Genomic DNA, 27,897 nt, shown 5'->3' with positions numbered 1-27,897 from the left:
AGATATTCTCTACATGTGGGTGACATCACCAACAGAGCCCCCTAGCAGACGTTTTCGCAAGCAGACTTGCTTGAAGACCTTCAAGCTTGCGATTGGCACGCACGTGCCCTTCCAGCCCAGTCTAGGGCATGCGTCTCCTCAGCGTGTCCTCAGTTCAGATAGCTAGCAAAGAAGCCAACCAAGGGGAGGTGGGTGGGTTGCGAGAATATCTGCCTGCTGTCCCTGGTAACACCTGTTACGGTAAGTAACTATGCTTTATCCCAGGACAAGCAGGCAGCATATTCTCTACATGTGGAAGACCTCCAAGCTAACCAGAATGGGATGGAGGGAGAGTTGGCAATTTAGGAGAACAGATTTTGCAAAATGGACTGGCCAAAATGGCCATCACGCCTGGAGAAAGTATCCAGACAGTAGTGCGAGGTAAACGTATGAACCGAGGACCAAGTGACAGCCTTACAGATTTCCTCAAGTGAAGTCGAGCGGAGGAAAGCAACAGACACCGCCATCGCTCTGACCTTGTGGCCAGTATCTCGACCCGTGAGGGAGAGACCAGCCTGAGCGTAACAAAAAGAGATACAAGTGGCCAACCTGTTAGAAATGGTCCGTTTAGAAACAGAACGACACAAGCGATTAGGATCGAAAGAGCTGGGGAGCAGTACAATGAGGAGCGGTGCGCTTCAAGTAGAAGGCCAGCACACGCTTACAATCAAGAGAATGCAGAGCCACCTCTCCAGGATGAGAATGGGGCTTCGGAAAAAACACAGGGAGAACAATGGATTTGTTTATGTGAAACTTGGCAAGAACTTAGGATGGGTACGGAGCACCACCTTATCATGATGGAAGACAGTGAAAGGAGGTCCGCTACCAAGGCTTGAAGCTCACTGACCTGACGAGCAGAAGTGAGAGCTATAAGAAACACAACCTTCCAAGTAAGATACTTCAAGTGAGCCCGCGCTAGCGGCTCGAACGGGGGTTTCATTAAGCGAGCAAGGACCACGTTAAGATCCCAAACCACAGGAGGAGGTTTAAGGGGCGGATGATTGTGGAAAAGGCCTTTCATGAAGTGGGAAACTACAGGATGAACAGAGATAGGCTTCTCGTCAATCGGCTGATGAAAAGCAGCAATGGCACTAAGGTGGACTCGAACAAGGAGGACTTGAGTCCAGCGCCAGACAAGTGTAACAGATAGTCAAGGACAGCACATAAGGATTTCTTCTGAGACGCCTCCAGAACGTCCAGCACAGGCTGTGAGAACTGGAACGATGGCATTAAGTCTCGAGGAACCAAGACATTAAGTGCAGAGACTGAAGGTTGAGATGAAGCAGAGAACCTCGACTCAGCGTAAGCAGAGAAGGAAAAATAGGCAGAAGAAGAGGCTCCTTGGAACTGAGTTGCAACAGAAGGGAGAACCACGGCTGTCAGGGCCACCGAGGAGCTATCAGGATCATGGTGGCACTCGTGGACTTGAGCCCGACAAGAGTCTTCAGAATCAGAGGGAATGGAGGGAACGCATACAGAAACAGGTTCGTCCAATCCAGCAGGAAAGCATCCACCTCAAGTCTGAGTGGGGTGTAGAACCTGGAGCAGAAGCGGGGCAACTTGTGATTGTGGGGGGACGCGAACAGATCGACATCCGGAGTCCCCCAACAAGCAAATACCTGATTCAGGGTCAAGGAATGGATGGACCATTCGTGAGGCTGCAGAAGACAACTCAACTTGTCCGCTAGACAATTGTGTTGGCCCTGAATGTAGACCGTTCGAAGGAATATGTTGCGGCGAATGGCCCAATCCCAGAGCCGCATCGCCTCCTGGCAAAGGGACTGGGACCCCGTTCCCCCCTGTTTGTTGATATAATACATGGCGACCTGGTTGTCCATGCGGACCAGCACCACTCGGTCGCGAAGCAGGTGACAAAAAGCCTTCAGGGCAAGGAAATCGCTCGAAGCTCCAGCAGATTGTTGTGACAAAGTCGGTCAGCATTGGACCAAAGATCCTGAGTGAGAAGACCATCCAGATGAGCCCCCCAAGCGTAGGCCGACGAGTCCGTAGTCAGGACCTTCTGCAGAGGAGCATGAAACAGAAAACCTCTTGAAAGACTGGAAGAGAGCATCCACCAACGGAGAGACTGCCTCAACAAAGGAGTCACGACAATGAGTCGAAAGACAGGGTCCCGATCCTGGTTCCATTGGGACGCTAGAGTCCATTGAGGAATACGGAGGTGAAGTCTGGCAAAAGGAGTCATGTGAACCGTGGAGGCCATGTGACCTAGGAGGACCATCATGAGCCGAGCCGGGGCCTAAGACAGATGGGCTAACCTCCGGCATAAGCGAACAAGGGCCTCCTGTCGAGGCCAAGGCAAGAAGGAGCAGAGACGAGCCATGTCCAGGACTGCTCCTATGAATTCCAAAAACTGGGAAGGACAGAGCTGAGACTTGGGGAAGTTCACCTCGAAGCCGAGGCTCTGAAGGAGCAAGATGGTTTGATTCGTCACTCACAGAACTTCGTGGTGAGAGGACGCTTTGATCAATCAGTCGTCGAGATAGGGTAACACCTGCAGGACGCAGAGACACAGGGCCGCAGCCACCATCACTAGACATTTCGTGAAGACCCTTGGAAAAGCCGCCAGGCCGAAGGGAAGAACACGATACTAGAGATGGAGATCCCCCATCCGGAATCTAAGATACCGGCGAGAGGCCGGATGTATCGGAATGTGCGTGTACGCCTCCTTGAGGTCCAGTGAGCACAGCCAGTCCCCTTCATCCAAGAAGGGGTACAAAGTAGGAAAGGTGACCAGAAACTTGTTCAGAGTGCGGAGGTCGATTGGATGCAGAACCCCCGTCTTCTTGGGTACCAAAAAGTACAGGGAATAAAATCCGATGTTCCATTGGTCCGGAGGAACCTCCTCGACCGCCCGAAGGTGAAGAAGGGCCTGAGCTTCCTGCAAAAGGAAAGGCAGCTGAGACCGAGCAGAAGGAAACTCTCTTAGAGATAGGTCTGGGGGTATGTGACTGAAGTGAAGAGAGTACCCTCCCAGATGATGGAAAGCACCCAACTGTCGGTGGTAAGACCTTCCCACTGGGCATAGAAATGATGGAGATGACCCCGATGGGAAGGGAGCCCGAAGGCTCAGACCGGAATTGTCAAAAAGACGGCCTGGTCTTCGCCGGAGCCTAGGCCTTAGTTTGACGCTGCTGTTGTTGAGGCCGCTTCAGGGGAGGCCAGGAGAACGCAGGAGTTGATTTCTGTGGATACCTCCGGAGAGGAATTTTGTATTGCCGAGCTGGGGGGGTCTTCGGTTTATGTTTCACCAGAGAGGCAAAGGACCGTTCGTGGTCCGATAGGTGCTTGGTGGCCACTTCGATAGATTCATTGAAGAGCTCATGACCCACACACGGGAGATTGGCAAGACGATCCTGTAGATTCGGATCCATATCCACAAGACGGAGACAAGCGAGGCGACGCATGGCGACCACAAAGGCCGTGACCCTCAAGGACAATTCGAAGGCGTCATAGGCCGCCTGGAACATATAGAGGCGGAGCTGGGAGAGGTTCTACTCGAGTAGGCGAAACTCCCGACGCCGAGATTCCAGAACGTCCTCCCGGAACAAGCGGAGGGTGTCCACAAAGAACCGGAGGTAGGACGTGAAGAGAAAGTTATAGTTGAGGACACGATTCGCCATCATTGCATTTTGGTAAAGACGGCGACCAAACTTGTCCATCGTACGGCCCTCTCGGCCCGGAGGGACGGCAGTGTAAACCTTAGAGGGGTTGGACTTCTTCAAGGAAGACTCAGTCACCAAGGACTGATGAGAAAGCTGAGAACTCTCAAACCCCTTAACCAGAATCATCTGGTAACGGGACTCCAACTTGGAGGGAATGGCCGTGACCGCATAGGGGGTCTCCAGGTTTCGGAGAAAGGTTTGCCAGAGAACCTGGTGCCAAGGCAAGCGTAACGCCTCACGGGGCAGATGATCAACACCCATTTCCTCCAGATATTCCTGGGTATAACGGGACTCAGACTGGAGGTCCAGTTTCAAGGTCCAACCCATTTCAGAGATGAAACGAGCAAAGGAGGAGTGTCGAGAAGTAGACTCAACCTCCTGAGGAGACCCCAAGCGAGATCTGGGGGCAGCTGAGAAAGAGGGAAAAATTTCCCTCGAATAGTAAGCCGGGGCCTCAGAGTCCCGCGAATGGGAGACTGAAGAGGCCCTACTAAAGTGTCCGGGGAAGCGTCAAGGAACGACCCCGTACTAGGTGGACCGGGGAAGACCCCGGGGTCCGAGGAAGTAACTGGCGACGCCTCAGGGAAAACTGGGTAAAGGAGAAGTCTTCCACCGGTTTCGAAGAAGGCCCCTTAGAGGCTAGTAGCTGCCTCGATGGGGAACACAACCCTGAGTCCAACTCGAGGACAAGCGTGTGTCTAGAAGATTTTGTGGGCGGAGACCTGCCCCGAAGGGGCGGAGAAGCCCGGGGCTTCTTAGGAGGGGCAAACCTCGACAAAGTAGTGGGGGAAAAACGACCCCCTGGTCTGGAATCCCGAAAAGTTACAGGTGACTCAGAGGATGAAGAATCACTCGAGGGAACCCAGCGAGTCTTGCGGGCAGGGCCTCGAGAAAAGAGGGGACGCTCAGCCTGGTCAGACCAAGACTGGGTCGAGACCAAGGTCAGAGGCGTTGAAGTCGGGACCAGTTGGCTCAACACCGAGGAAAGCTGAATGGTAAGAATAGCCTTAAGCATGTCCTCGAACATAGGCACCGAGACCAAAGGTGGCTGGGTCATAGGTGCAGGCGTGCACTCCTTCGGGGGCAACCTTGAGGAAGAGTATTCCCTACGTGAAGAGGCACACTTAGAGTGATGTCTCGAAGATGCTGACGAGGCGGCACTGGCATGAGACTCGGAGGTAGGCTTCTTTGCCGGCACACCTGAGGAGGAAAGAGGAGACTTACCCGAGGCCGGAGTAACAGGAGGGGCTGAGGCTGACGGGGACTTCGAGGCCGAGGACTTCAAGGCCGAAGCACCCCACGAGGGTGCAGAGGCCGAGCTCAAGGCCTGTCCCGCAGGATCCATGGGGTCAAAGAGTTGGAGAATCTTGGCCACCCTCCGACGAAGAGCCCGCGGTTGCAAAGTCACACAACGGGGGCACGACTCAGCGCGGTGCTCTGCACCCAGGCACTTCACACACCAACGATGAGGGTCGGTTATAGAGATAATCCGGTTGCACTTAGTACAGTTTTTAAACCCGGAAAGAGGCCGGGACATAAGAAAAAATACGGCCGCGGCCCCCTCGGGGCCAGGTGGCCAGTGTAAGACCAGGCCGGTCAAAAAGGTACGAACCGAAAAACAAATAAAAAGAAGAAAAACACAGACGCGAGCACAGCAACTCAAAAGAAACTAACCAAACAAGCCATGGTGCAAGAGGGGACAATGATATCGCACGAAGCAAGGGAGCAGTGCTTCTGGCTCCGTGGAAAAGAGAGAACTGAGGACACGCTGAGGAGACGCATGCCCTAGTCCGGGCGAGAGGGGCTCGCGCGCATGCGTGGGCCAATCGAAAGCTTGAAGGTCTTCAAGCAAGTCTGCTTGCGAAAACATTGGCTAGGGGACTCCGTTGGTGACGTCACCCACATGTAGAGAATATGCTGCCTGCTTGTCCTGGGATAATCATATAAACAGAGAACAAATTGATATCAAGTCGTATTGAATTACCAGACCTCAAATACCCAAGGCACTACTTGAATAATTTTTCATGCCATTACTGGGGTGGTATATTCATCATTGGTCTTGGTAAAGTGACATGTGCTCAAAATATTGTTTCTAATCTTAATTTGATTAAATTCAAATTTAATAAATATAAAGTGCATAAAGGTGCTAAGGATGGCTGCCCAACCGTTTTACACTCGGTTTCATCAGGGGCTATGCCTCCTTATGTTCATTCACCAATAATTTTTTTAGAGAGACTTTAGTTTGAACAAAAATAGCAAGCACCTGCACAGCATGGAACATGCTTTATACTTTTACTATGAAACAGCAATTGAAAGATGTACACAAAATATCTTTTTTTTACACCTGTATTAAGCTAAATAGAGCTAACCTGTGGTCAATCAAAGCAGCAGCATTCAAATATTCCTAAAGAGCTAAGTTTAAATTGCATGAAGTGAATTTGAACTAAAAGTCTAAACATACCAAACAGACCTACTGAAAGAACTTCAAAGATAATGTTATGCAAACATACAGATTGGGAAAAAGCTGTAAGAAATTTCATCCATGTCTGGATATTCCTCGAGGCAGCTGAACCCATCATTGTAAAGTGAAAACAGCAGGTATCATGGAGCATAACAAGCAAAAGTATAGCTGGTCACAAGAGGGAGTAAAGGAAGCAAATTTACTGAGGACCCAATACATTTGCTACCTTTACCCACCTTATGGATTACTATGCTTCTTCTTCTATTGGGTTGTATTATTGATTCCCTCTGTTTTCTCTAGGCCATCCTTTCAAAGTCAGTGACTGTGGGTTAAGGAAACTACAGATTGTCTATTTGGCTTAAGATTAAACATAGAAATATAGAAACATGACAGTAGATAAAGATCAAATGGCCCATACAGTGTGCCCATCCACACATCATCCATGGTACATGGCATCCCTCTCTATGGTCAGACCACCATAAATACACCTTCACTATGAACTGGCCTCAAAATAACACAAAATCTATGCCCCCAAAAACAACCTTCAAATCTAGACAGAAAATTGAACCAGCCACATTCTGGGACAAAGTGGACCCAGCACTTGACCCCATAGACCCTTCAGACTTCGCAAAACACTGGCGCTCCCTAAGCGAAACAACCTTGAATGAGCTAGCCCCAGAAAAAACCAAACACAGAACCTGCAGACCATCAGACAAGTGGTTCGACTCAGAACTCCACCTACTAAAAAGGCATTGCAGACAACTTGAAAGATCTTGGAGAAAAAAGAGAAACGACCAAAGCAAATCCGCTTGGAGAACCCAAATCAAACTATATAACAACAAACTTAAGGAAAAGCGCAAAACATACTACACTAAACTAATTGGCACAAACAACCCCGACACAAAAACACTCTTTAACTTAGTAAAAAAACTTACAGACACAAACCCATACCTTGCCACTCAAGGCAACAAAACCCCAACAGCTTCCCAACTAGCTGATCATTTCAAACTCAAGATCATCAAAATCAGAACTACCTTCAACAACTCAACTACCATACTCAACGAGTTAATAATTACCCCCACAACAGAAGAAGCCATAACAGCAGACAGAACATGGACCACCTTCCCAACTCTACAATGGCCTGAACTGAACCGACTATATAAAAAATACAGCCACACCTCATGCGACTTGAACAACTGCCCATCGTATCTACTCACAAATGCCTCCCCTAAATTCAAAACCAGCCTCATGCAGTGGATACAAAGCACTCTCTTAGAAGGCCAATTCCCACAAGATCTAGGAGAGATCATAATCACACCCATACTGAAAGACCAAAAAGGTCCTGTAGACACACCTACCAACTACAGACCGATCGCTTCAATCCCACTCTATGTCAAGCTGATTGAAGGACTCGTGGCTCAATACCTCTCTAACTACCTAGCAGACCACAATATACTTCACACATCCCAATCAGGATTTAGATCTTACCACAGCACAGAAACTCTACTAGCAACACTACTGGACATAGCCCGACAACACCTCAGTAAAGGTCACAGGATCCTAATTATCCAACTAGATCTTTCCGCAGCCTTTGATCTAGTTGATCATACCATACTACTCCAGATACTTGATGCAATAGGGATCTCAGGGGTGGTATACAACTGGTTCCAAGGATACCTTAAAACAAGAACTTACAGAGTTAAGATAAACGATAAGAAATCCAACACATGGTCTAATCCATGTGGAGTCCCTCAGGGCTCTCCACTTTCACCCATTCTATTCAACCTCTACATCTCTTCACTTGGTACCACTCTAGACAACCTAAATGTAACATCCTTCAGTTACGCAGACGACATAACTATCCTCCTCCCCTTCGAAACCCAAGACAACTCCGCTACTGGACACTTGGAAACAATACTGGACGAAGTAGAAAAATGGATGACAAACCACAAATTAAAACTAAACTCGGACAAAACCAAATTCTTAATGCTTGAAACGGACAAAATCCCATCCATAACAGACCTGGAAATCAAAACTACCAAATACCCAATCCAAACCTCCCTCAAAATCCTGGGAGTGCTGATAGATAGATGCTGCACTATGCAGACTCAAATCAACAAAACTACCCAAAAAGCATTCTTCACAATGCGCAACTTACGAAAAATAAGGAAATTCTTCGACAAAGAACACTACAGGATCATTGTTCAATCCCTGGTACTTGGACTTGTGGACTACTGCAATATCCTATATCTACCATGTCCTACAAAAATGATCAAAAAACTACAGACCATTCAGAACACGGCTCTCAGACTAATCTATTCCCTCGGAAAATATGACCACATAACTAACGCCTACCTAGACTCACACTGGCTACCGATCAGAGCCAGAATCCAATTCAAACTATACTGTCTAATCTTCAAAGTACTCTACGGAACAGCACCTGCCTATCTAATCGATCGCCTACACCGAAACCTTCCACCCAGAATAAGAAGAACACTGACACCATTCTCATACCCACCACTCAACGGCACTCATCGTACAAAGCTTTACGATAACCTCATAGCAACGCATGCAGCAAAACTCGAACCCTCCATAACCAGATTGTTAACCTCAACATCTGACTTCAAAGCATTCCGCAAAGAACTCAAAACGCTACTTTTCAAAAAGCATATTCAAAACACCTAATCTCCTCTTCCACATACACCGACCAGGTTACCCACTACCTGACACCATATCCTCAACCGACCAAAAAATAAAAAATAATAAAAAAATAAATAAAAAAAAAAAACCTAATTCTTCCTACCGATTTATTCTACCTAATTCTTCCTACCAACGCCTGGAAAAAGATTCGATATGTAATGTAATATAACTGCTCTCATCCAATGTTACCAAGTCTATACTCATTCTGTAACTATGTCTTACCCTAAATGTCATGTACCCTCCTGGAAATGTCCAGCTTCTTCTTATGTAATCCGCTTTGAACCGCAAGGTATAAGCGGAATAGAAATCACTAATGTAATGTAATGTAATGTAATCATCCGCTATCTCCTCCTCTCCCCTAAGAGATCCCACATGTTTGTTTCATAATATTAAAAGATATCTCTGGCTATGGAAATCATGTTGAACGTTCAGCAATTATATTAGCAAACATGTGAGAGTCAGAGATAAAGGCCAAATAGCACATCCAGTTCTGGCTACATGCTGCAGAATCCACTATCTCCTCCTCTCCCTAAGAGGACTTTCAGGTGCCGTTGACCTACACTTTCTTGACATTCAGGACTCAATCTTTTGTCTCCACCACCTCTACTGGAAGGACTATTCCACACATCTACCACCCTTTCTCTAAAAAAAGCATTTGCATAGATTACTCCCTGAGCCTATCACCTCTTAACATCATCCCATGACCTCTCACTCTTGGAGGTTTCCTTTGAATTGAAAGAAGATTCACCTCATGAGTATTTATGCCATGTAAGTATTTAAAATGATCTCTATCGTATCTCACCCCTCTATCCGCTTTTCCTTCATGGTATAACATATTTGATTCTTTGGGAGTCTGCACCCCATATGCGTATACTATGTAACACCACCAACCATTTTTGTAGCCTTCCTCTGGACTGACTCAATCCTGTTTATATCTTTTTGAAGGTGCTGTCTTCAGAATTGTACACACTATTCTAAATGAGGTCTCACCAGAGTCTTATATAGGGGTATCAATATCAACTTTTTCCTACTGGCCATTCCTTTCCCTTTGAAGCAAAGCATCCTTCTAGCTTTTGCCATCGCCTTTTCAATCTGTTTGGCTACCTTAAGATCATATACCATCACACCCAAGTCATACTCCTCTTTTATGCACAAACAGTTCTTCACCTCCTATAACTGTACCGTTCCCTTGGGATTTTGAAGTCCAGATGCATGGCCTTGCATTTCTTGGCTTTAAATCTTAACTGTCAAATTTCCATACTATTCCTTAATCTTCTCTAGGTACCTTCCTCGTGTTATCCACACCACCATGTCTACTCTTCTGAACGTGATTATAATACACTGTGCTTGTACAGTCGCTTGATTGTTGCTAACTGCGCTGAACTAAGAGGTTACTGCGGTATATAATAAATTTATGTTATGTTATGTTTCTCTGTTGGAGATTTTGGTATTATCCACAAACGGGCAAATCTTACCAGACAGGCCCAAGAACCAAACCTTGAGGCACACCACTGGTAACATCTTTTTCCTCAGAGTGATCTCCATTAACTACTACCCTTTGTCACCTTCCACTCAACCAAGTCTGTCACTTTGAGGCCCATTGTCCATGACCTCTCCTGGAGAAAAGCCATATGATGTTTTGCAGCATTTGCAAATAAACACTTAGTGGAACACTGCATGCATGTGAAAGGTGGTTTTGCCATCTGGTGATAAAGTGGAACTTTTGCACCTCAATGATAAGTGATATCACCAGCATAAAATTGCTTTGGTTAACACCATGACTACAGTAAAGCATAGTAGTAGCAACCTTATGATGTATGGATGCTTTATATCAGAGATGACAGGAAGGCCTGGGAAGATCAAGAGGAAAGCTGTCTTATACAAACTGCACTTAAACAATGGCAATGTGGTTTAAGTAAATGTTTTATCCAGTCCAAAAGCACTATCAATAAATGTTCAAAAAGTATGTCTGGGTCAACATAAGATTTTAATAACTTGTGATAAGTTCAAAAAGGACACCTCAGCCCCACCACTCCACCGCATGTAATATTTTCTATAGCGGGAAGCAAATTGTGGTGCTTCATCATTGGCTGTCACTTTTTGTTTTTGCACTGTTGTTCTTTGTTACAAAAAACAACAGTGCAAAAACAAAAAGTGACAGCCAATGATGAAGCACCACAATTTGCTTCCCGCTATAGAAAATATTACATGCGGTGGAGTGGTGGGGCTGAGGTGTCCTTTTTGAACTTATCACAAGTTATTAAAATCTTATATTGATCCAGACATACTTTTTGAACATTTATTTATACAAACTGCATGCAGATCTAGGAAGAAACCCTGTTCTAGTCTACCACGGAAGTGTGACTTGAAAGCTGGTAGACATAAAACAAAAAGAAAAAAAGAAAATGAATACCCTCAGATAGTCCAGTCAAAGCCCAAACCTGAATCCAATAGAATCCTGCGGCAAGATTTGAAGACTGCAGTGCACGCATGATCCCCAATCTGAGCCTGAGCTGTTCTGACAAGAAGAATGGGCAAACACTTTACCAAGATTGAATTCTGTAAAGTAAGTCAATTTTTCTAGGAGCAGATGGAATGGAAAGAGAAACCTAACAGTTCTTAAAAAGAGCTTCCTTGAGGAGTGTATGCAAGAGTAACTTAAAGAGCTCTTTTGGAGGTTCATCAAAGTCCAGAGCCTCTAGTAACTCCACTCTAGGCCCTACATCAGATTCAAGCTTAACTGATAAGTCTCTGCCAAGCTATCTGATGTACTTTGTAAATGAGACCCTCTGGCGGAAAGCTACGTCTTGGTGGAGGAGAAGACGGGTCTGATGGAATTCCATATGACTCTGGTGCAGATAGTGTAGACTCCACGTCAGTATCTGTATTATGAGAAGAAAGATCAGTATCCTCCCATTCAACACTCCAATGCTGCTCCGGAGTCAGTGAAGAGTGGTGTTCGATGACTTGAATGGCGAGAATGACTCCTCCAATGATGTCAGTATCAGTCTGAAGACGAGGAGGAGGTAGAACGATGATGAGAATGAGAATGAGTAGATTGATGCGTCGACCTACACCGAGGAGAAACGGTCCCATGCCAGTGCCTAGGCGAAGGGGGACTGGTTAGTTTTGACATTTTCCTGCTTTTAGATGGAGAAGCATCGGTATCAGGCATCGATGTCCTTCGATGCAGAAGCAGAGTTGCTACCTTTAGACTGCTGTATACTTTGCTCAGACTGGGCCGGTACCGAGGGAGTGACGTGACGCATGCAGCCAAAGAAGGTCCCTTATCTCCTTCAGAAAAAACTCCCGCAGCTCTTATGAAATAACTGGCACCAGTACCGTAGTTCAACAGCTGGTACCATCGGTGCTGCAGGTCGATGAGTGGTAAGTGACCTCAATGAGGATGCTCTCCCTGTAGGAAACACCGCTTGCACTGAGGGAGATAGTTGGTGTCGGCGTTCAGCATGCACCGAGGCACTCAATGCCAAAAATGCCTGCGACGCCGATGGAGTAGTGGAAAGTTTCTTAGCCAGTCTAACCGATACAGGAATGGTGCTTGATGCTGATGGAAAGGAAAATGCCGGTACCTTTTTCAGTACCAATGGCATTGGTAAATCTCCAGAAGCCACCACCGGTCCAACAAGCTTCTATTGTTGAAGCTGTCGAGACTTGAGGGGAGTGTTTCTGAAAGGTAAAGCAACAAATACAAGCATCCACCAGGTGGTCCAGGCCCAGATACTGAATGCACCAGTTATGGGGATCACTGACCGAGATAAGCCATTGGCACCGGGAACACTTTTTAAAACCACTCATTGGCTTTGACATGAATGGAAACATTTGCGCGGCAAAGTCGAAGGAGTCAATTTTTGACAGAACACAAAGGCCATTAAGGAAAAGAAAAGGAAAAATAGAATTTTTTTTTTTTTTAAAGTATACTAGAAAGGAGCACAAGAGAAAAGAAAATTTAGACCAAAGGTCAAAAAGAGCGATAAAAAAGCATTCAAGGGGAAGGCAACTCAGTCAAAGTCTAACCAAACTTCTTCGCTCCATGGAGAACAAAAAACTGAGGAACCGCAAGCCATCGTCGGGTGGGAAGGCAGCTGCGCATGCATGGTGCAAGCAGTCTGGAAGCTTCAGAATCTTAAAGTGATAGTGCACTTTTGTACTGTCCATACCAGGCTCCGTGGATGATGTCACCCCACATGTGAGAATATGTTGTCTGTTTGTCCAAGGATAATTTAGTTTACTAAACAACAAAAACATATTCAAATTTACAATTATGCACTACCTAGACAAACCTAGTAGGTTCAAAATATTTTCATTTTTGTAATACTAATACTGGAAGAGATATTCTTCAGTCCGATTATATTTCAAAAATATTAAAGAGAATTTAAGAATCACAAATAGCAGTGAAATATAAAACATGCTTTTCTAAGACGATAAAAGAAATGCATTATTACTCCAATCTGTTAGACCACCAAACCACAACTGGACAAAAAATAACACTAAAATTTACTTTCTGCCAATGTAGCCTGATCAGCTTCTGTCTGTTCATTTTCTGTACTGGAAACATCAAACCCATTTTCTGGTTCTTCTTCTTCTTGAAGGATCCTGTCCATTCCATTTCTGTGATGATCAAGATTCCTCTCATGTTCTTGAATTAGCTGATCAATTGTCTCCTCAGGAAGATGCCTCATCTGGGGTGATTCAATCTCATGATGGCTTACTGGAGATTGCTGCAAATGGTGCATATGCCTATGTCTTTCCTTTTCCATTTGCTTTGCTTCCTGAAGCTGGAAATAAAATGAATATAATCAATATGTGACACATTCTATCAAATTTTATTAAGCTTCTATAAAGATCATTGGGATACCAAAGCTGCCAGCCAAGGACACCATTTTTACCCTCCTGTTAATACACTTAAAAAAATTTAAGATAGTAATTAAAAATAAACTTAAGGGTCTCACTTCTTTTTATTCAAATCTGTATTTCACTTCTCATATATGAGTACAGCACAGTTACTTACCTGTAAACAGGTGTTATCCAGGGACAGCAGGCAGATATTCTCACAGATAGGCGACATCATCCACAGAGCTCGGTATGGACAGTGCAAAAGGGTATTATCACTTCAACATTTACGGAAGTCTCGAAACATGCACGAGTGCCTTCCCGCCCGACGTTGGTTCGCAGGACCATCAATTCAACAAAAAAGCTAAGAAGCCAACAAGGGGAGGAGGGAGGGTTGTGAGAATATCTGCCTGCAGTTACTAGATAATAACTGTTACAAGTAAGTAATCGTGCTTTATCCCAGGATAAGCAGGCAGCATATTCTCACAGATGGGACTCCCCAGCTACTTCCAAAAGAATGGAGGGAAGTTGACACTTACATAGAGAATAGATTTTGTAGAATTGCTTGGCCAAACCGACTGTTCTGTCTGGAGTGAGTCTCCAGACAGTAATGGGATGTGAAAGTATGTACTGAAGACCAGGTGGCAGCCTTACAGATGTCCTCAATGGGAGTGGAACGGAGAAAAGCAACTGAGGCTGCCATTGCTCTAACCTTGTGTTATGTGACATGACCTTCCAACAATAGTCCAGCATGAGCATAGCAGAAGGAGATGCAGTCTGCTAACCATGTAGAAATGGTTCTCTTGGTAATATACAGGCTTATGAGTCTGTTCAAATGAGAGGAATTGCTGAGTAGGTTTAGATTACCGTATTTTCGCGGATATAACGCGCACCATTGTAAAACGCGCACAGGGGTATAGCGCGCAGAAATCACGATGATATGTACAAAAACTTTTCTATACCGCGCTCAGGCATATAACGCGCATGCTGCCCGACTCTCCTTTCGCCCGCCCCTGACTTTCCGTGCGCTGTCCCGACTCTCCGTTCGCCCCCCCCTGACTTCCGTGCACTGTCCTCCCTTGAAGTCCTGTCCCCCCTTGAAGGTCTGTCCCCATCCTGAAAGCCTGATGCCCCCCCCCCCCGACGTCCGATACATCCCCCCCCCCGGCAGGACCACTCGCACCCTCACCCCGAAGGACCGCCGACTCCCCAACAATATCGGGCCAGGAGGGAGCCCAAACCCTCCTGGCCACGGCGACCCCCTAACCCCACCCCGCACTACATTACGGGCAGGAGGGATCCCAGGCCCTCCTGCCCTCGACGCAACCCCCCCCCCCCCAACGACCGCCCCCCCCCCAAGAACCTCCGCCCGTCCCCCAGCCGACCCGCGACCCCCCCGGCCGACCCCCACGACACCCCCACCCGCCTTCCCCGTACCTTTGTGTAGTTGGGCCAGAAGGGAGCCCAAACCCTCCTGGCCACGGCGACCCCCTAACCCCACCCCGCACTACATTACGGGCAGGAGGGATCCCAGGCCCTCCTGCCCTCGACGCAAACCCCCCTCCCCCCCAGCCGCCCCGCGACCCCCCTGGCCGACCCCCACGACCCCCCCACCCCCCTTCCCCGTACCTTTGGAAGTTGGCCGGACAGACGGGAGCCAAACCCGCCTGTCCGGCAGGCAGCCAACGAAGGAATGAGGCCGGATTGGCCCATCCGTCCTAAAGCTCCGCCTACTGGTGGGGCCTAAGGCGCGTGGGCCAATCAGAATAGGCCCTGGAGCCTTAGGTCCCACCTGGGGGCGCGGCCTGAGACACATGGTCGGGTTTGGCCCATGTGCCTCAGGCCGCGCCCCCAGGTGGGACCTAAGGCTCCAGGGCCTATTCTGATTGGCCCACGCGCCTTAGGCCCCACCAGTAGGCGGAGCTTTAGGACGGATGGGCCAATCCGGCCTCATTCCTTCGTTGGCTGCCTGCCGGACAGGCGGGTTTGGCTCCCGTCTGTCCGGCCAACTTCCAAAGGTACGGGGGAGGGGGGGTGGGGGGGGCGTGGGGGTCGGCCAGGGGGGTCGCGGGTCGGCTGGGGGGGAGGGGGGTTTGCGTCGAGGGCAGGAGAGCCTGGGATCCCTCCTGCCCGTAATGTAGTGCGGGGTGGGGTTAGGGGGTCGCCGTGGCCAGGAGGGTTTGGGCTCCCTTCTGGCCCAACTACACAAAGGTACGGGGAAGGCGGGTGGGGGTGTCGTGGGGGTCGGCCAGGGGGGTCGCGGGTCGGCTGGGGGACGGGCGGAGGTTCTTGGGGGGGGCGGTTGTTGGAGGGAGGGGGGTTTGCATCGAGGGCAGGAGGGCCTGGGATCCCTCCTGCCCGTAATGTAGTGCGGGGTGGGGTTAGGGGGTCGCCGTGGCCAGGAGGGTTTGGGCTCCCTCCTGGCCCGATATTGTTGGGGAGTCGGCGGTCCTTCGGGGTGAGGGTGCGAGTGGTCCTGCCGGGGGGGGGGGGGATGTATCGGACGTCGGGGAGTCGGCCGGGCAAGAGGGCTTGGGCTCCCTCTTGCTCCGATCGTGGATGCGGGTGCGGGTGGGAGCGCGTGCGAGCGGTCGTTCGGGGTGGGGGTGCGAGCGGTCCTGCTGGGGGGGTGAATCGGGCGTCGGGCGGGGTGGGAACTATGTTTAAAAACTTTTGTATACCGCGCTCAGGCATATAACGCGCGAGGGGTATGCGCGGTACGTAAAATCACGTATAACGCGCGCGTTATATCCGCGAAAATACGGTAGATTAGATTAGAGGTTCTATGAAGCTTTGTGTGATCCAAGTAATAAGCCAAAGCACATTTATAGTCCAATGTTTATAGTGCAGCTTCACCTGGATGAGAATGTGGTCTTGGAAAGAAGACAGGCAGAACCATAGACTGGTTGAGGTGAAATTCCAAGATGATTTTTGGTAGGAATTTGGGATGAGTGCGAAGAACCACTCTGTCATGGTAGAAGGTTGTACAAGGTGGATCTGAAACTAGAGTTTGAAGTTCACCAATGCATCAAGCTGAAGTGATGTAAATCAAGAAGACCACTTTCCACGTGAGATATTTGAGAGATGAAGAAGCCAATGGCTCAAACGGTGGCTTCATGAGAGCAAAAAGTACAACACGGAAGTCCTAAGAAATTGGAGGGGTTTTGATTGAGATCTTGTGTGCATCAGTCCCTTCATAAATTTAGAAACCAATGGGTGTGTAGCCAGATGTTTATCGAGAAGAGGAATGTGAAAGGCACTGCTGGCACTAAGGTGCACTCTAACTGAAGTAGTCGTTAGACCTGAGTCTGACAGATGTAAAAGATAATCCAATACTGAAGACAAGGGACATGTATCTGGAAGTAGAGCTTGCTGAGTACACCATGAAGAGAGTCATAAGAACATAAGAATAGCCTTACTGGATCAGAACAATGGTCCATCTTTGCCTAGTATTCCTTCTTCATGGAGGACAAAGGGATTGAGGGGTACAGATAGGAGTAGAGGTAGGTTATAGGGATAGGATTAGAGGTAAGTTATAAAATTAGTCGGGGACCACTTTTCAGGCAATAAGCCTGATGGGCCGCCGCGGGAGCGGACCGCTGGGCAAGATGGACCTCTGGTCTGTCTCAGCGGAGGCAACTTCTTATGTTCTTATGTTCAATCCAAGTCACAAATACCTAGCAAAAACCCAAATAAGAACATAAGAATATAAGAATAGATTTACTGGGTCAGACCAATGGTCCATCAATCCCAGTAGTCTGTTCTGACGGTGGCCAATCCAGGTTCCTAGTATTTGGCCAAAACCTAAGGAGTAGCAACATTCCATGTTACAGATCCAGAGCTTCCCCCATGTCTTTCTCAATAACACACTATAGACCGGGGATCAGCGGTAGAGTTATGAGGCTATGGTAGGCAGGGGGCAGAGCCCGGAAGGGAGGGTGCAGGGTCTGACGAGGGAGGGAAGGAAGGGTGCTGGGTGCAGAGTCTGACAGGGAAGGGAGGGGAGGAAGGTGGCTGGGTGCAATGCCTGACAGGAAGGGTGCAATGGGTGTAATGCCTGAGAGGAAGGGAAGCCTGGGTGCAATGCCTGGGTGGTCTGGGTGCAATGCCTGGGAGGCCTGGGTGCAGTACCTAACAGGAAGGGAGCTGGGTGCAGTGCCTGACAAGGGAGGGAAGGAAGGGTGCTGGGTGTAGTGCCTGGCAGAAAGGGAGCTGGGTGCAGAGACTGACAGGGCAAGGTATTTGAATATTAAGCCGTCCGACTTATATTCGAGTCAAAGGGGGGTCTCAAGTTATAGTAGGATCGACTTATATTTGAGTATATACAGTATTTTCTTTCTGACAGTCCATAGGTGTCAAAAGGTTGAAGAACACTGCTATAGACTTTTCAATAACAGATTATAGACTTTTCCTCCAGGAAATTGTCCAAACCTTTCTTAAAATCAGCTACACTATCCGCTCTTACCACAACCTCTGGCAATGCGTTCCAGAGCTTAACTATTCTCTTAAGTGAAAAAATATTTCCTCTTATTGGTTTTAAAAGTATTTCCCTATAACTTCATTGAGTGTCCACATTTCTTTGTAATTTTTAAAAAAGTGAAAAATCAATCCATTTGTACCCATTCTACTCCAATCAGGATTTTGTAGACTTCAATCATATCTCCCATCAGCCGTCTCTTTTCCAAACTGAAGATCCCTAACCTCTTTAGTCTTTCCTCATACGAGAGGAGATCCATCCCCTTTATCATCTTGGTCGCTCTTCTTTGAACCTTTTCTAGTGCTGCTATATCTTTCTTGAGCTAAGGAGACCAGAAAATCAATAAAAACCTATTTGTTTGGTAAATGTATGCGATGATTTTACATTATATTACATTGTACTGCATCATATTGTATTTCACTGTATTGTATTCCACTGAATTCTACTGTATTTTGTGTCTTCGCTGATATGTCTCAGTTCTCTTGCTGTGAACCACCCGGAACTTCCGGTTGGGTGGTTTATAAGTTAAAAAAAAAAGGGGGGGGGAGCATTCTAACATTCTTAGTCTTGTTAACCATCCCTTTTTTAATAATTCCGAGCATCCTGTTTGCATTTTTGGCCACCGCCGCACATTGGGCGGAAGATTTCATCATATTGTCTACAATGACACCCAAATCCTTTTCTTGGGCCTAACCCGCATTCGGTAACTGTAATTTGGGTTATTCTTCCCAATGTGCATCACTTTGCATTTGTCCACATTAAATTTCATCTGCCATTTGGATGTCCAGTCTTCCAATTTCCTAAGGTCTGCCTGCAATTTTTCACAATCTACATGAGTTAACAACTTTGAACAGTTTAGCGTCATCTGCAAATTTAATCACCTCTCGTCATTCCAATTTCGAGACCATTTATAAATAAGTTAAATAGCACCAGTCCTAGTACAGATCCCTGCGGCACTCCACTGTTTACTCTTCTCCATTGAGAAAAATGACCATTTAACCCTACCCTCTGTTTTCTATCCAATAACCAATTCCTAATCCACAACTGAACTTTGCCATCTATCCCACGACTCTTTAATTTTCTCAGGAGCCTCTCATGAGGAACTATATCAAAAGCTTTCTCATAATCCTACAGGAGGCAACTGTCCGTTACATAAAATCGGTAAATAAACAACAAAGAAACAAGAAACCTCAATGGTTCACGGATGAAATCTCGTATCTCATCAAGGAGAAAAAAAGAGCATTTCTTTCATACAAACGTACGGGGAAAGGAGAAGCTAACAGTCAATACAGGGCCAGGTCTGCAGAGGTCAAAACAGCAGTTAGGGAGGCCAAACTACAAATGGAAGAAATCCTAGCAAAGAACATTAAAAAAGGGGACAAATCCTTCTTCAGGTATATTAATGATAGGAAAAAGAACACCAGCGGAATAGTACGCCTTAGAACCCCGGATGGGAATTACGCTGAAGCAGACTCTGACAAAGCCAAACTACTGAATGAATACTTCTGCTCAGTCTTTACCTGCGAGGCACCTGGACACGGACCTCAGCTGGTATCAAATTCAAGCGTGGAAGACCCATTTCAGAACTTTGAGTTCACACCGGCTGACGTTTACAGCGAACTGGCAAGGCTCAAGGTGAACAAAGCCATGGGACCAGACAAAGTGCACCCAAGAGTGCTCAGAGAGCTGTGCGGAGTCCTGGCAGAGCCATTAGCCATGTTCTTCAATCTTTCCCTAAGGACGGGGAGAGTCCCACTAGACTGGAAAACAGCTAACGTCGTTCCTCTGCACAAAAAGGGTTGCAGAGCAGAGGCTGCGAATTACAGACCGGTGAGTCTCACATCGATAGTGTGTAAACTCACGGAAACACTACTTAAACGCAAGTTAGACATGATCTTGGAGGATGGGAATCTGAGGGATCCCAATCAACATGGATTCACTAGGGGTAGGTCATGTCAATCTAATCTCATCGGCTTCTTTGATTGGGTAACAACGAAGCTGGACTACGGGGAGTCTCTGGACATAGTATACTTGGATTTTAGTAAAGCTTTTGACAGTGTCCCACACCGCAGGCTTTTAAGCAAGATGAAATCAATGGGGATAGGTGAGACGCTAACTACTTGGGTCAAAGATTGGCTGAGTGGTAGACTTCAAAGGGTGGTGGTCAATGAATGGCACCTTCTCTGAAACATCGGAAGTGACCAGCAGAGTCCCGCAGGGCTCAGTCCTGGGTCCACTCCTTTTTAACATATTCATAGGGGACTTGACACGAGGGCTTCAGGGTAAAGTAACATTATTCGCCGATGATGCCAAAATATGCAATATAGTAAGGGAAAATGATTTGCAGGATTGTATGACGCAGGACCTGCTTACATTGGAGAACTGGTCCTCAACATGGCAGCTGGGCTTCAACGCCAAGAAATGTAAGGTCATGCACCTCGGTAGCAGGAATCCATGCAAAACCTACACCTTAAATGGGGAAACGTTGACCAGGACGATAGTTGAGCGAGACTTGGGAGTGATCATCAGTGCAGACATGAAGGTTGCAAATCAGGTGGAAAAAGCATCATCCAAGGCAAGACAAATGATGGGATGTATCAATAGAAGTTTCGTAAGCAGGAAACCTGAGGTCATATTGCCACTGTACAGAACCATGGTAAGACCACACCTGGAGTACTGTGTGCAGTTCTGGAGGCCACATTACCGCAAAGATGTGCTTAGAGTCGAGTCGGTTCAGCGGATGGCCACTAGGAATATTTCGGGGCTCAAGGGTCTCTCATATGAGGAGAGACTGAACAAACTGCAGCTCTACATTCTGGAGGAACGCAGGGAGAGGGGAGACATGATTGAAACGTTTAAATACATCACGGGTCGTGTCGAGGTAGAAGATGACATCTTTCTACTCAGGGGACCCTCGGCCACAAGAGGGCATCCGCTCAAACTCAGAGGAGGGAAATTTAGGGGTGACATTAGGAAGTATTTCTTCACAGAAAGAGTGGTAGGGCACTGGAATAAGCTTCCGGAGCAGATGGCCAAGGCCAACAGCGTGCTTGACTTTAAGAATAAATGGGACATCTATGTGGGATCCCTACAGAGGCCTAGTAAGACACTCAGACTTGATAGGGCGGGTCAGTAGAGTGGGCAGACTTGATGGGCTATAGCCCTTTTCTGCCGTCACCTTTCTATGTTTCTATGTTTCTAATCTAGATACATTACATCAACCGGCTCACCTTTATCCACATGCTTATTCACATCTTCAAAGTAGTCAACAAATTGGCCTGAAATTGGTGAGGCAAGGTCTCCCTCGGCTGAACCCATGCTGATTCTGTCCTATTAAATCATGTTTGTCTACATCAGGGGTGCCCAAAAAGTCAATCGCGATCGACCAGTAGATCGCAAAGGCAACGCAAGTCAATCCCGGGCTCCGTGATAAGACTCGTGTTGTTCTGTTTTCCTTGCTCCCCCAATTTCAGGCCATGCACGAATAAGCGCCGGGCAAACAGCCTTCCCCCCACCCCAATGTCAATTCTGACATCGGAGATGAAGTTCCTCTCTGTTGTCAGAATTGATTTCGCAGGTAGGGGGGAGGTTGTGGGCCCGGCGCTCGTATGCACCTGGCCTCAGAGAAGCAGGGAGAAATCTGCGGCAGTGGCTTTGGGGGGGAGGGGGCAGGGAGAGAGAAAAACAGACAGAAAAAAAAGAAAGGAGGCAGGGAGAAAGACAGAAAGAAAAGGGGGGATAGGGAGAAAGAAAAAGAAAGAGGGGGGGGGTGAAATTTTGGGTTGGATAGTATTGCCTTATATTGAAGAGTACAGTGGTGCCTCACACAACGAACTTAATTGGTTCCAGGAGCAAGTTTGTTATGTGAAACGTTCGTTATGTGAAACGCGTTTTCCCATAGGAATACATGTAAAAAAAAATAATTCGTTCTGCAGCATAAAATATGCTAAGATGACATAAAAAAGATAAATTTTTTGTTATTATTTTTATTTAGATACATCTAAAAACATACATCTCCCTGTCCTTTTACTTCCACTATCTTCCTATCCCATCTCTATTCCCTTTTGTCCCTCTCCCCATGATCAATCATCTCACCACCTCTCTCTGCCCTCACCCTCAGGGTTCAAGATTGCTTCCACTCTTTTTCCTGTTGTTCTCTCTGCCTGTCACCCTATGATTTAGCATCCCTTCTGCCCTTGTCCAATATTTCCCCTTCTCTCCCTCCCTCTCATCCCCTGCTCCAACATGTGCTTTCAGGGGCCTTCTCCCCCCTTAAGCGTCTTTTCTTCTCCACTCCACCTTTCCTCCCTCCCTGCCTCCACCTTTGTGGCGCTTTTGCACCCGACCAACAACAGAACAGGCCCGGTCGGACAAATCTCCCTGTCCTGTAGCCGCGAATCTAAATTACCTTCTTACAGCAGCTGGATTATTGAAGCTGCTGTAAGAGGTAATTTAGATTCGCGGCTACAGGGCAGGGAGGTTTGTCGGCCGGGCCTGTTGTCGGTCGATCGGGGGACCTGACCAGCTGTGCACATTCTTCGAGGCGGACCGCCCCCTCCCCCCTCTTTCGTTCGCCATTGCCTTCTTCCTACTCGTAGACACTTCTCAATTCTTATAAAGCAAAAAAGTATTTGGCTATTAGTACTTAGCTTTTATCCGGGGCCCAGGGCAACTGATGACTGTATATGATGATAAATACAATCAACACTCGGCTATGATTAAACGCTCAACGGAGCGTCTCCGTTTCGCTCTAACTGTAGGTTCCTCGAGAGATGAAGTCTTCCTGATGTCAGCGCTGACGTCGGAGGAAGGGAGGGCTTTGCTTAAGCCCTCCCTCCGATGTCAGCGCTGACATCGGGAAGATTTCCGTTCGGCTGTGTGCTGCGACAGGGCAGGTAAGGAGAAGGAACCCCGGAAGGATGCAGCTCGGGCGACTTCGTTGTGTGAAACGAAGTCCGTTGTACGAATCACGACATAAAGTTCGTTGTGCGCAGCGTTCGCTGTGCGAGGCGTCCGTTATGCGAGGCACCACTGTACCAGTATGACTATTTATGTTTTAGGGTGAGGATTTGACTATCTGGTGTACTTGCCATTGTGAAAAATCAATAAAACTTGTTAAAATAAAAATAAAACATAAAAAGAAAGAAAGGGGAGGGGACAGGGAGAGAGAAAGAAAGAAAGGGGGCAGAGAGAGAAAGAAAGAAAGGGGAGGGGCATGGAGAGAGGAAGAAAAGTTAAGACTCATGGAGGGACAGAGAGAGATGTTGGTTGGGGAATGGAATGAGGTCTGGAGGAGATGAAGCTTGCAGGAGGCAGAAAGAAAGAAAGGCAGAAAAAGAAATATTGGATTTACAGTCAGAAGAAGAAAGTGCAACCAGAGACTCATGAAATCACTAGACAGCAAAGGTAGGAAAAATGATTTTATTTTAAATTTAGTAATCAAAATGTATCTGAATTTATATCTGCTGTCTATATTTTGCACTTTGGCCCCCTTTTACTAAACTGCAATAGCAGTTTTTAGCGTCGGGAGCAGCACAGCTCCCTGTGCTAAAAAATGCTATCGCAGTTTAGTAAAAGGGAAGGGGGTATATTTGTCTATTTTTGTATAGTTGTTACTGAGGTAACATTGCATATTTTAAAGTCATCTACCTTGACCTCTTTGGGGAAAAAAACCCCGAATATAAATAATAATTAACATTTTCTCTGCATACAGTGTGCTTTGTGTTTTTTTTAAATTGTATTGTTGGTAGATCATTTTGACTTGGTCATTTTTAAAGTAGCTCGCAAGCAAGCCAAGAAAGTGTGGGCACCCCTGGTCTACATGTTCCATAATTTTATTTTTTTATAATTGTTTCCACTATTTTGCCTGGCCAGGCTTACTAGGTCAGGCTTACTAGTCTATAATTCCCCAGATCTTCCCTGGAAACCCAAGAAGGCCCTGCAAAATCTGTCTAGGACTTCCTGAGCAGATAAGCCTGATACAATAGAATACAAATTCAGGGGAAAATAGATCACTGCCCTGTAGAAATGTCGGACCCAGAACAGGAAGCACTCAAAGTCGCGGTAGAAAGAACAGAGGTAGATCTATCGAGACCGCAGGTATCCAAGATAGCCACCACTCCCACAGTCTGTTGAGGCAAACTCCCAGCTGCCATTTCAGCAGTGCTAGCAAGCCGTGAAACCACATGCAGCTACCCAATGTCAAGTCCGAGTCTCCCCATCTTATCAATTTCTGATTGCACCTTTGGGGCCTTACATGGACATTTCCCTGAGGCCTCTCGCCATGTCCTGCAGCACAAGCAGCACTTGGCAGACGCTACAGAGGTCGACATCATCGGGGCGCGAAGCTCCCAACTTGGAGATGAATTGCTGATTCATCTCCAGATGAGTAGAACCTCTCTCTGGCTCTGCACCAACAACTCCTGGCTGCAGCAGCTCACCAGCTGCTGTGGGAGTCCGCCTCGCTGACCTTGTCTTGCTGACTTTGGTCTTAGATTTGTTTTTTTTTTGGGGGGGGGGAGTTGTTGGATTTTTGAAATTTAAACTTAAAGGGCCGGAGCCCTAAAACAAAAAACAAAGCTGAATCCAATGGCAGAGGCTGCAGAACATGAAGGCACCAATAGAGAGGGAGAGCTGAGGCATAGGAGGGGCAGTAAGAGGTAGAGGCTGGCATCACCAAGCATGCATCTCACAGACCCGCTAGAGGTAAGCTCAATTGGGAGCCAGTTCACCAACTGGATCAGGAGTGGCCTGACTAGAATCCAGATTCAAGTAAACACCAAAAAATCCAAAAGGACAGAGAACCCACGGGTATAAAACAGTACAAAAGGAAGTGGGAACGGACAATGAGCACTCCACTGAAGAACACTGATGTGAAACCAATTTGTTTATTCCATAAAAGGACATAAGCAGAAACTGTGGACCCGACACAGCACTGTGTTTCAGCATCTGAGGAACGCCTGCATCAGGGGTCACTGTGGTGTATATGTTCACAGATGACAGGTCTGGGATAAAACAAGGCTCGGTCCAACTAACATGCCAGAGTAGCCACTAAAACAGAGGACAACAAATGAAAAAAGCACTAAACCCACATGGGATGGCACTCAAAATTCAAAGAAATAGATGCTTTAGGAAGACTCAAAAATGTGTCCTCTCAGCTTGCAGAAGAGACTGAAGTACTTGTACACGCGCGGTGGGACGCTGCTAGAACTTTCCTAAAGTTATGTGTGCTAAGCAGTGTTCACACCAGGTTCTATCGGATGATTTCATCCACATGTGAGAATACATTGGGCCTGCTTGTCCTTGGAGAACTTAAAAAGATTAACCTAATAAGATTAACAAGAAGAAGAAGAAAAAAAAAAAAAAAGACACTGTACAACACAAAAGGACTTACACAGCAAAAATCTAGATTAATAAGGAGAAACCATGTAACCATATCTGTGAGGGGAGTACGGTGAACCATAACCTAGCCTCTATCTCAGTGTTAAATGTCAACCGGTGAGGATCTAAGGCAATAGTAGCAGGTGGGAAGCATGAACATGCACAGAACATTCTAAAGTTCTTAGAAAGCTGGAGATTTGCTCCTGCACTAGGTTCTGTTAGATGAAATCACCTACATATGAGGATGATTGTATCCTGCTTGTCTTTGGAGAAAAGAAAAGAAAACAAAACACATATTTCAGAGACACTTTCATTAATTTTGCTCTTCTTCAGAGATCATTTTTTTTCTGGTCAATAAATACCAAACAGTACTGTGATATGAAAAGTTAGATATATTTGAAAATTAGTATTTCTTCAAATTAAGAGCATCCTTGCACAGTTGTAATCTTGTACTTATTACATATAGTATACCACAAAAAACATACTTACTGCCTGATTCTCCATACGTGCAAATATAACATTTAGCATCTGTGTGAGAGTAGCTTTGGCTGTTGTCTGATTTATTAGATTTTTGCTTGCTAGATAAATATTGTAGCATGTTCTGACAGCCTGCAGCACTGTGCCTTCATGAATTTCTATATGTTGAGATGTTACTGCAGTAAGCAAAGCCTGAAATAAAAGTACATGTTTAAGAACAAATTTTTTGTGAAATCATACAGCACCATAATGTAATTTCTCTGAAGAATGATGCCATGTAAAAATGTATATTTTCTTTAATGTTCTATAAAATTTGTTAATTTTGAAAATAAAAAAATAATTAATAAAAACAACACTTCATTCATCAATTATATTCAGTAAACTATTAAAAGATACTCTGTCAATGTCCCCCAGATTCAACAGTTCTGTTGCTTCATTACCCGTTATGTTAATCAGGTTTTCTATTCTGCCTTTACCTATTCAGTTCAAGGTCAGATTACATTATAAGAGGTTGGGTCAGTTACCCAGGAAGTTACAATGAACAAATTGAGGTGGATATTCAATAGGTTTGCTAGTACAGGTAGATCAGTATAACTTAATACAGTTAGGTCATAGTTTCAAATATATAGTTACATGTACAAGTAGGTCATTTTGGTTCTTCGTTTTGTCCCAGGAGTTGCATTAGACAGTTTAGAAATGGGCTTTTACAATTACCGTTCAGACATTCTCACTTTATCTTTAAAGAAAACCTGTAAGGATAAAGTTCTAATAAATCGCTCCAAATCAGTAAGAGTTACAAAAACAGCCTGCTGACCGTTCCACCTAACTTCCATTTTGGAGTTGAGTAAGGATGGATTTGATGAGAGGTATTTAACCAAACTGGAATTCTAATTTTTAAATAAAGAGCAGTCCTCTATTCCATGGATATATTTCTTGCCCAAGATTCACAAAACACTCTTGAAGGCGTCGGGCCAACCAAATATCTCCTCCCGCAATTCCATTCTGGAACTTTTATCCTTTTATGTGGACTATTACCTTAAACATTTGGTACAAATGAGTACATCTTTCATCCAAGACTCGACATTTTCTGGAATGGTTACAGACGGTGATAGTACCTCCGTCCCCTGTCTTACTTGCAACATTGGATATTGTTTCCCTATTATACTTCCTTACCCCAAATGAAATGTTTAGTTAATGTACGAGATGCTTTGGATTCCATTACATCTGAGTACTAATGACCTAGTTCCTTAACTTGACCCTCGTAGGGATCCCACTAGGACGTCCCATTTATTCTTAAAGTCAAGCACTCTAGTGGCCTTGATCACCTGCTCTGGAAGCTTGTTCTAGTGATCTACAACCCTTTCTGTGAAGAAATACTTCCTTACGTCACTATCAAATTTCCCTCCTCTGAGTTTGAGCGGATGCCCCCTTGTGACCGAGGGTCCTTTGAGAAAAAAAGATGTCTTCTTCCACCTCGACACGTCCCGTGATGTATTTAAATGTCTCAATCATGTCCCCCCTTTCTCTGCGTTCTTCTAGAGTGTAGAGCTGCAATTTGTTTAGTCTTTCTTCGTACGAGAGACCCTTGAGCCCTGAGATCATCCTAGTGGCCATCCGCTTAGAGTGCTTTAAAGTGTAAGTTGTCTTTTGTTTCTCAACTTACAACCCTATTCTTTCTTTAGACTTATTAGTACTTATCTTATATTTTAATGATCGGGAAAGCTGTTTTGCGTGCTTAAGCTTTATCAAGGATCGTTTCCCTGCAAAAGATCAGAAAAATGAACATATTAAGATTGTTGTCTAATATATTGAGTCCTACATTTTTTATT

General features: G+C 46.2%; 1 protein-coding gene across 1 annotated transcript in view; it reads right to left on the bottom strand.

The window, feature by feature from the left end:
• ARFGEF1 (ADP ribosylation factor guanine nucleotide exchange factor 1) overlaps positions 1-27,897 on the bottom strand; it is a 382,919-nt gene that overhangs the window by 284,633 nt on the left and 70,389 nt on the right. The window contains exons 5-6 of the mRNA XM_033933351.1: positions 26,081-26,260; positions 13,403-13,679 (exon numbers count right to left, since the gene is read on the bottom strand). Coding sequence (XP_033789242.1) covers positions 13,403-13,679; positions 26,081-26,260 — 457 coding nt within the window. The remainder of the gene's footprint in view (positions 1-13,402; positions 13,680-26,080; positions 26,261-27,897) is intronic.

Source organism: Geotrypetes seraphini, chromosome 2 (assembly GCF_902459505.1).
Source record: "Geotrypetes seraphini chromosome 2, aGeoSer1.1, whole genome shotgun sequence".
Classification (NCBI taxonomy): domain Eukaryota; kingdom Metazoa; phylum Chordata; class Amphibia; order Gymnophiona; family Dermophiidae; genus Geotrypetes; species Geotrypetes seraphini.
This window is presented reverse-complemented; position numbering and strand designations above follow the sequence as displayed.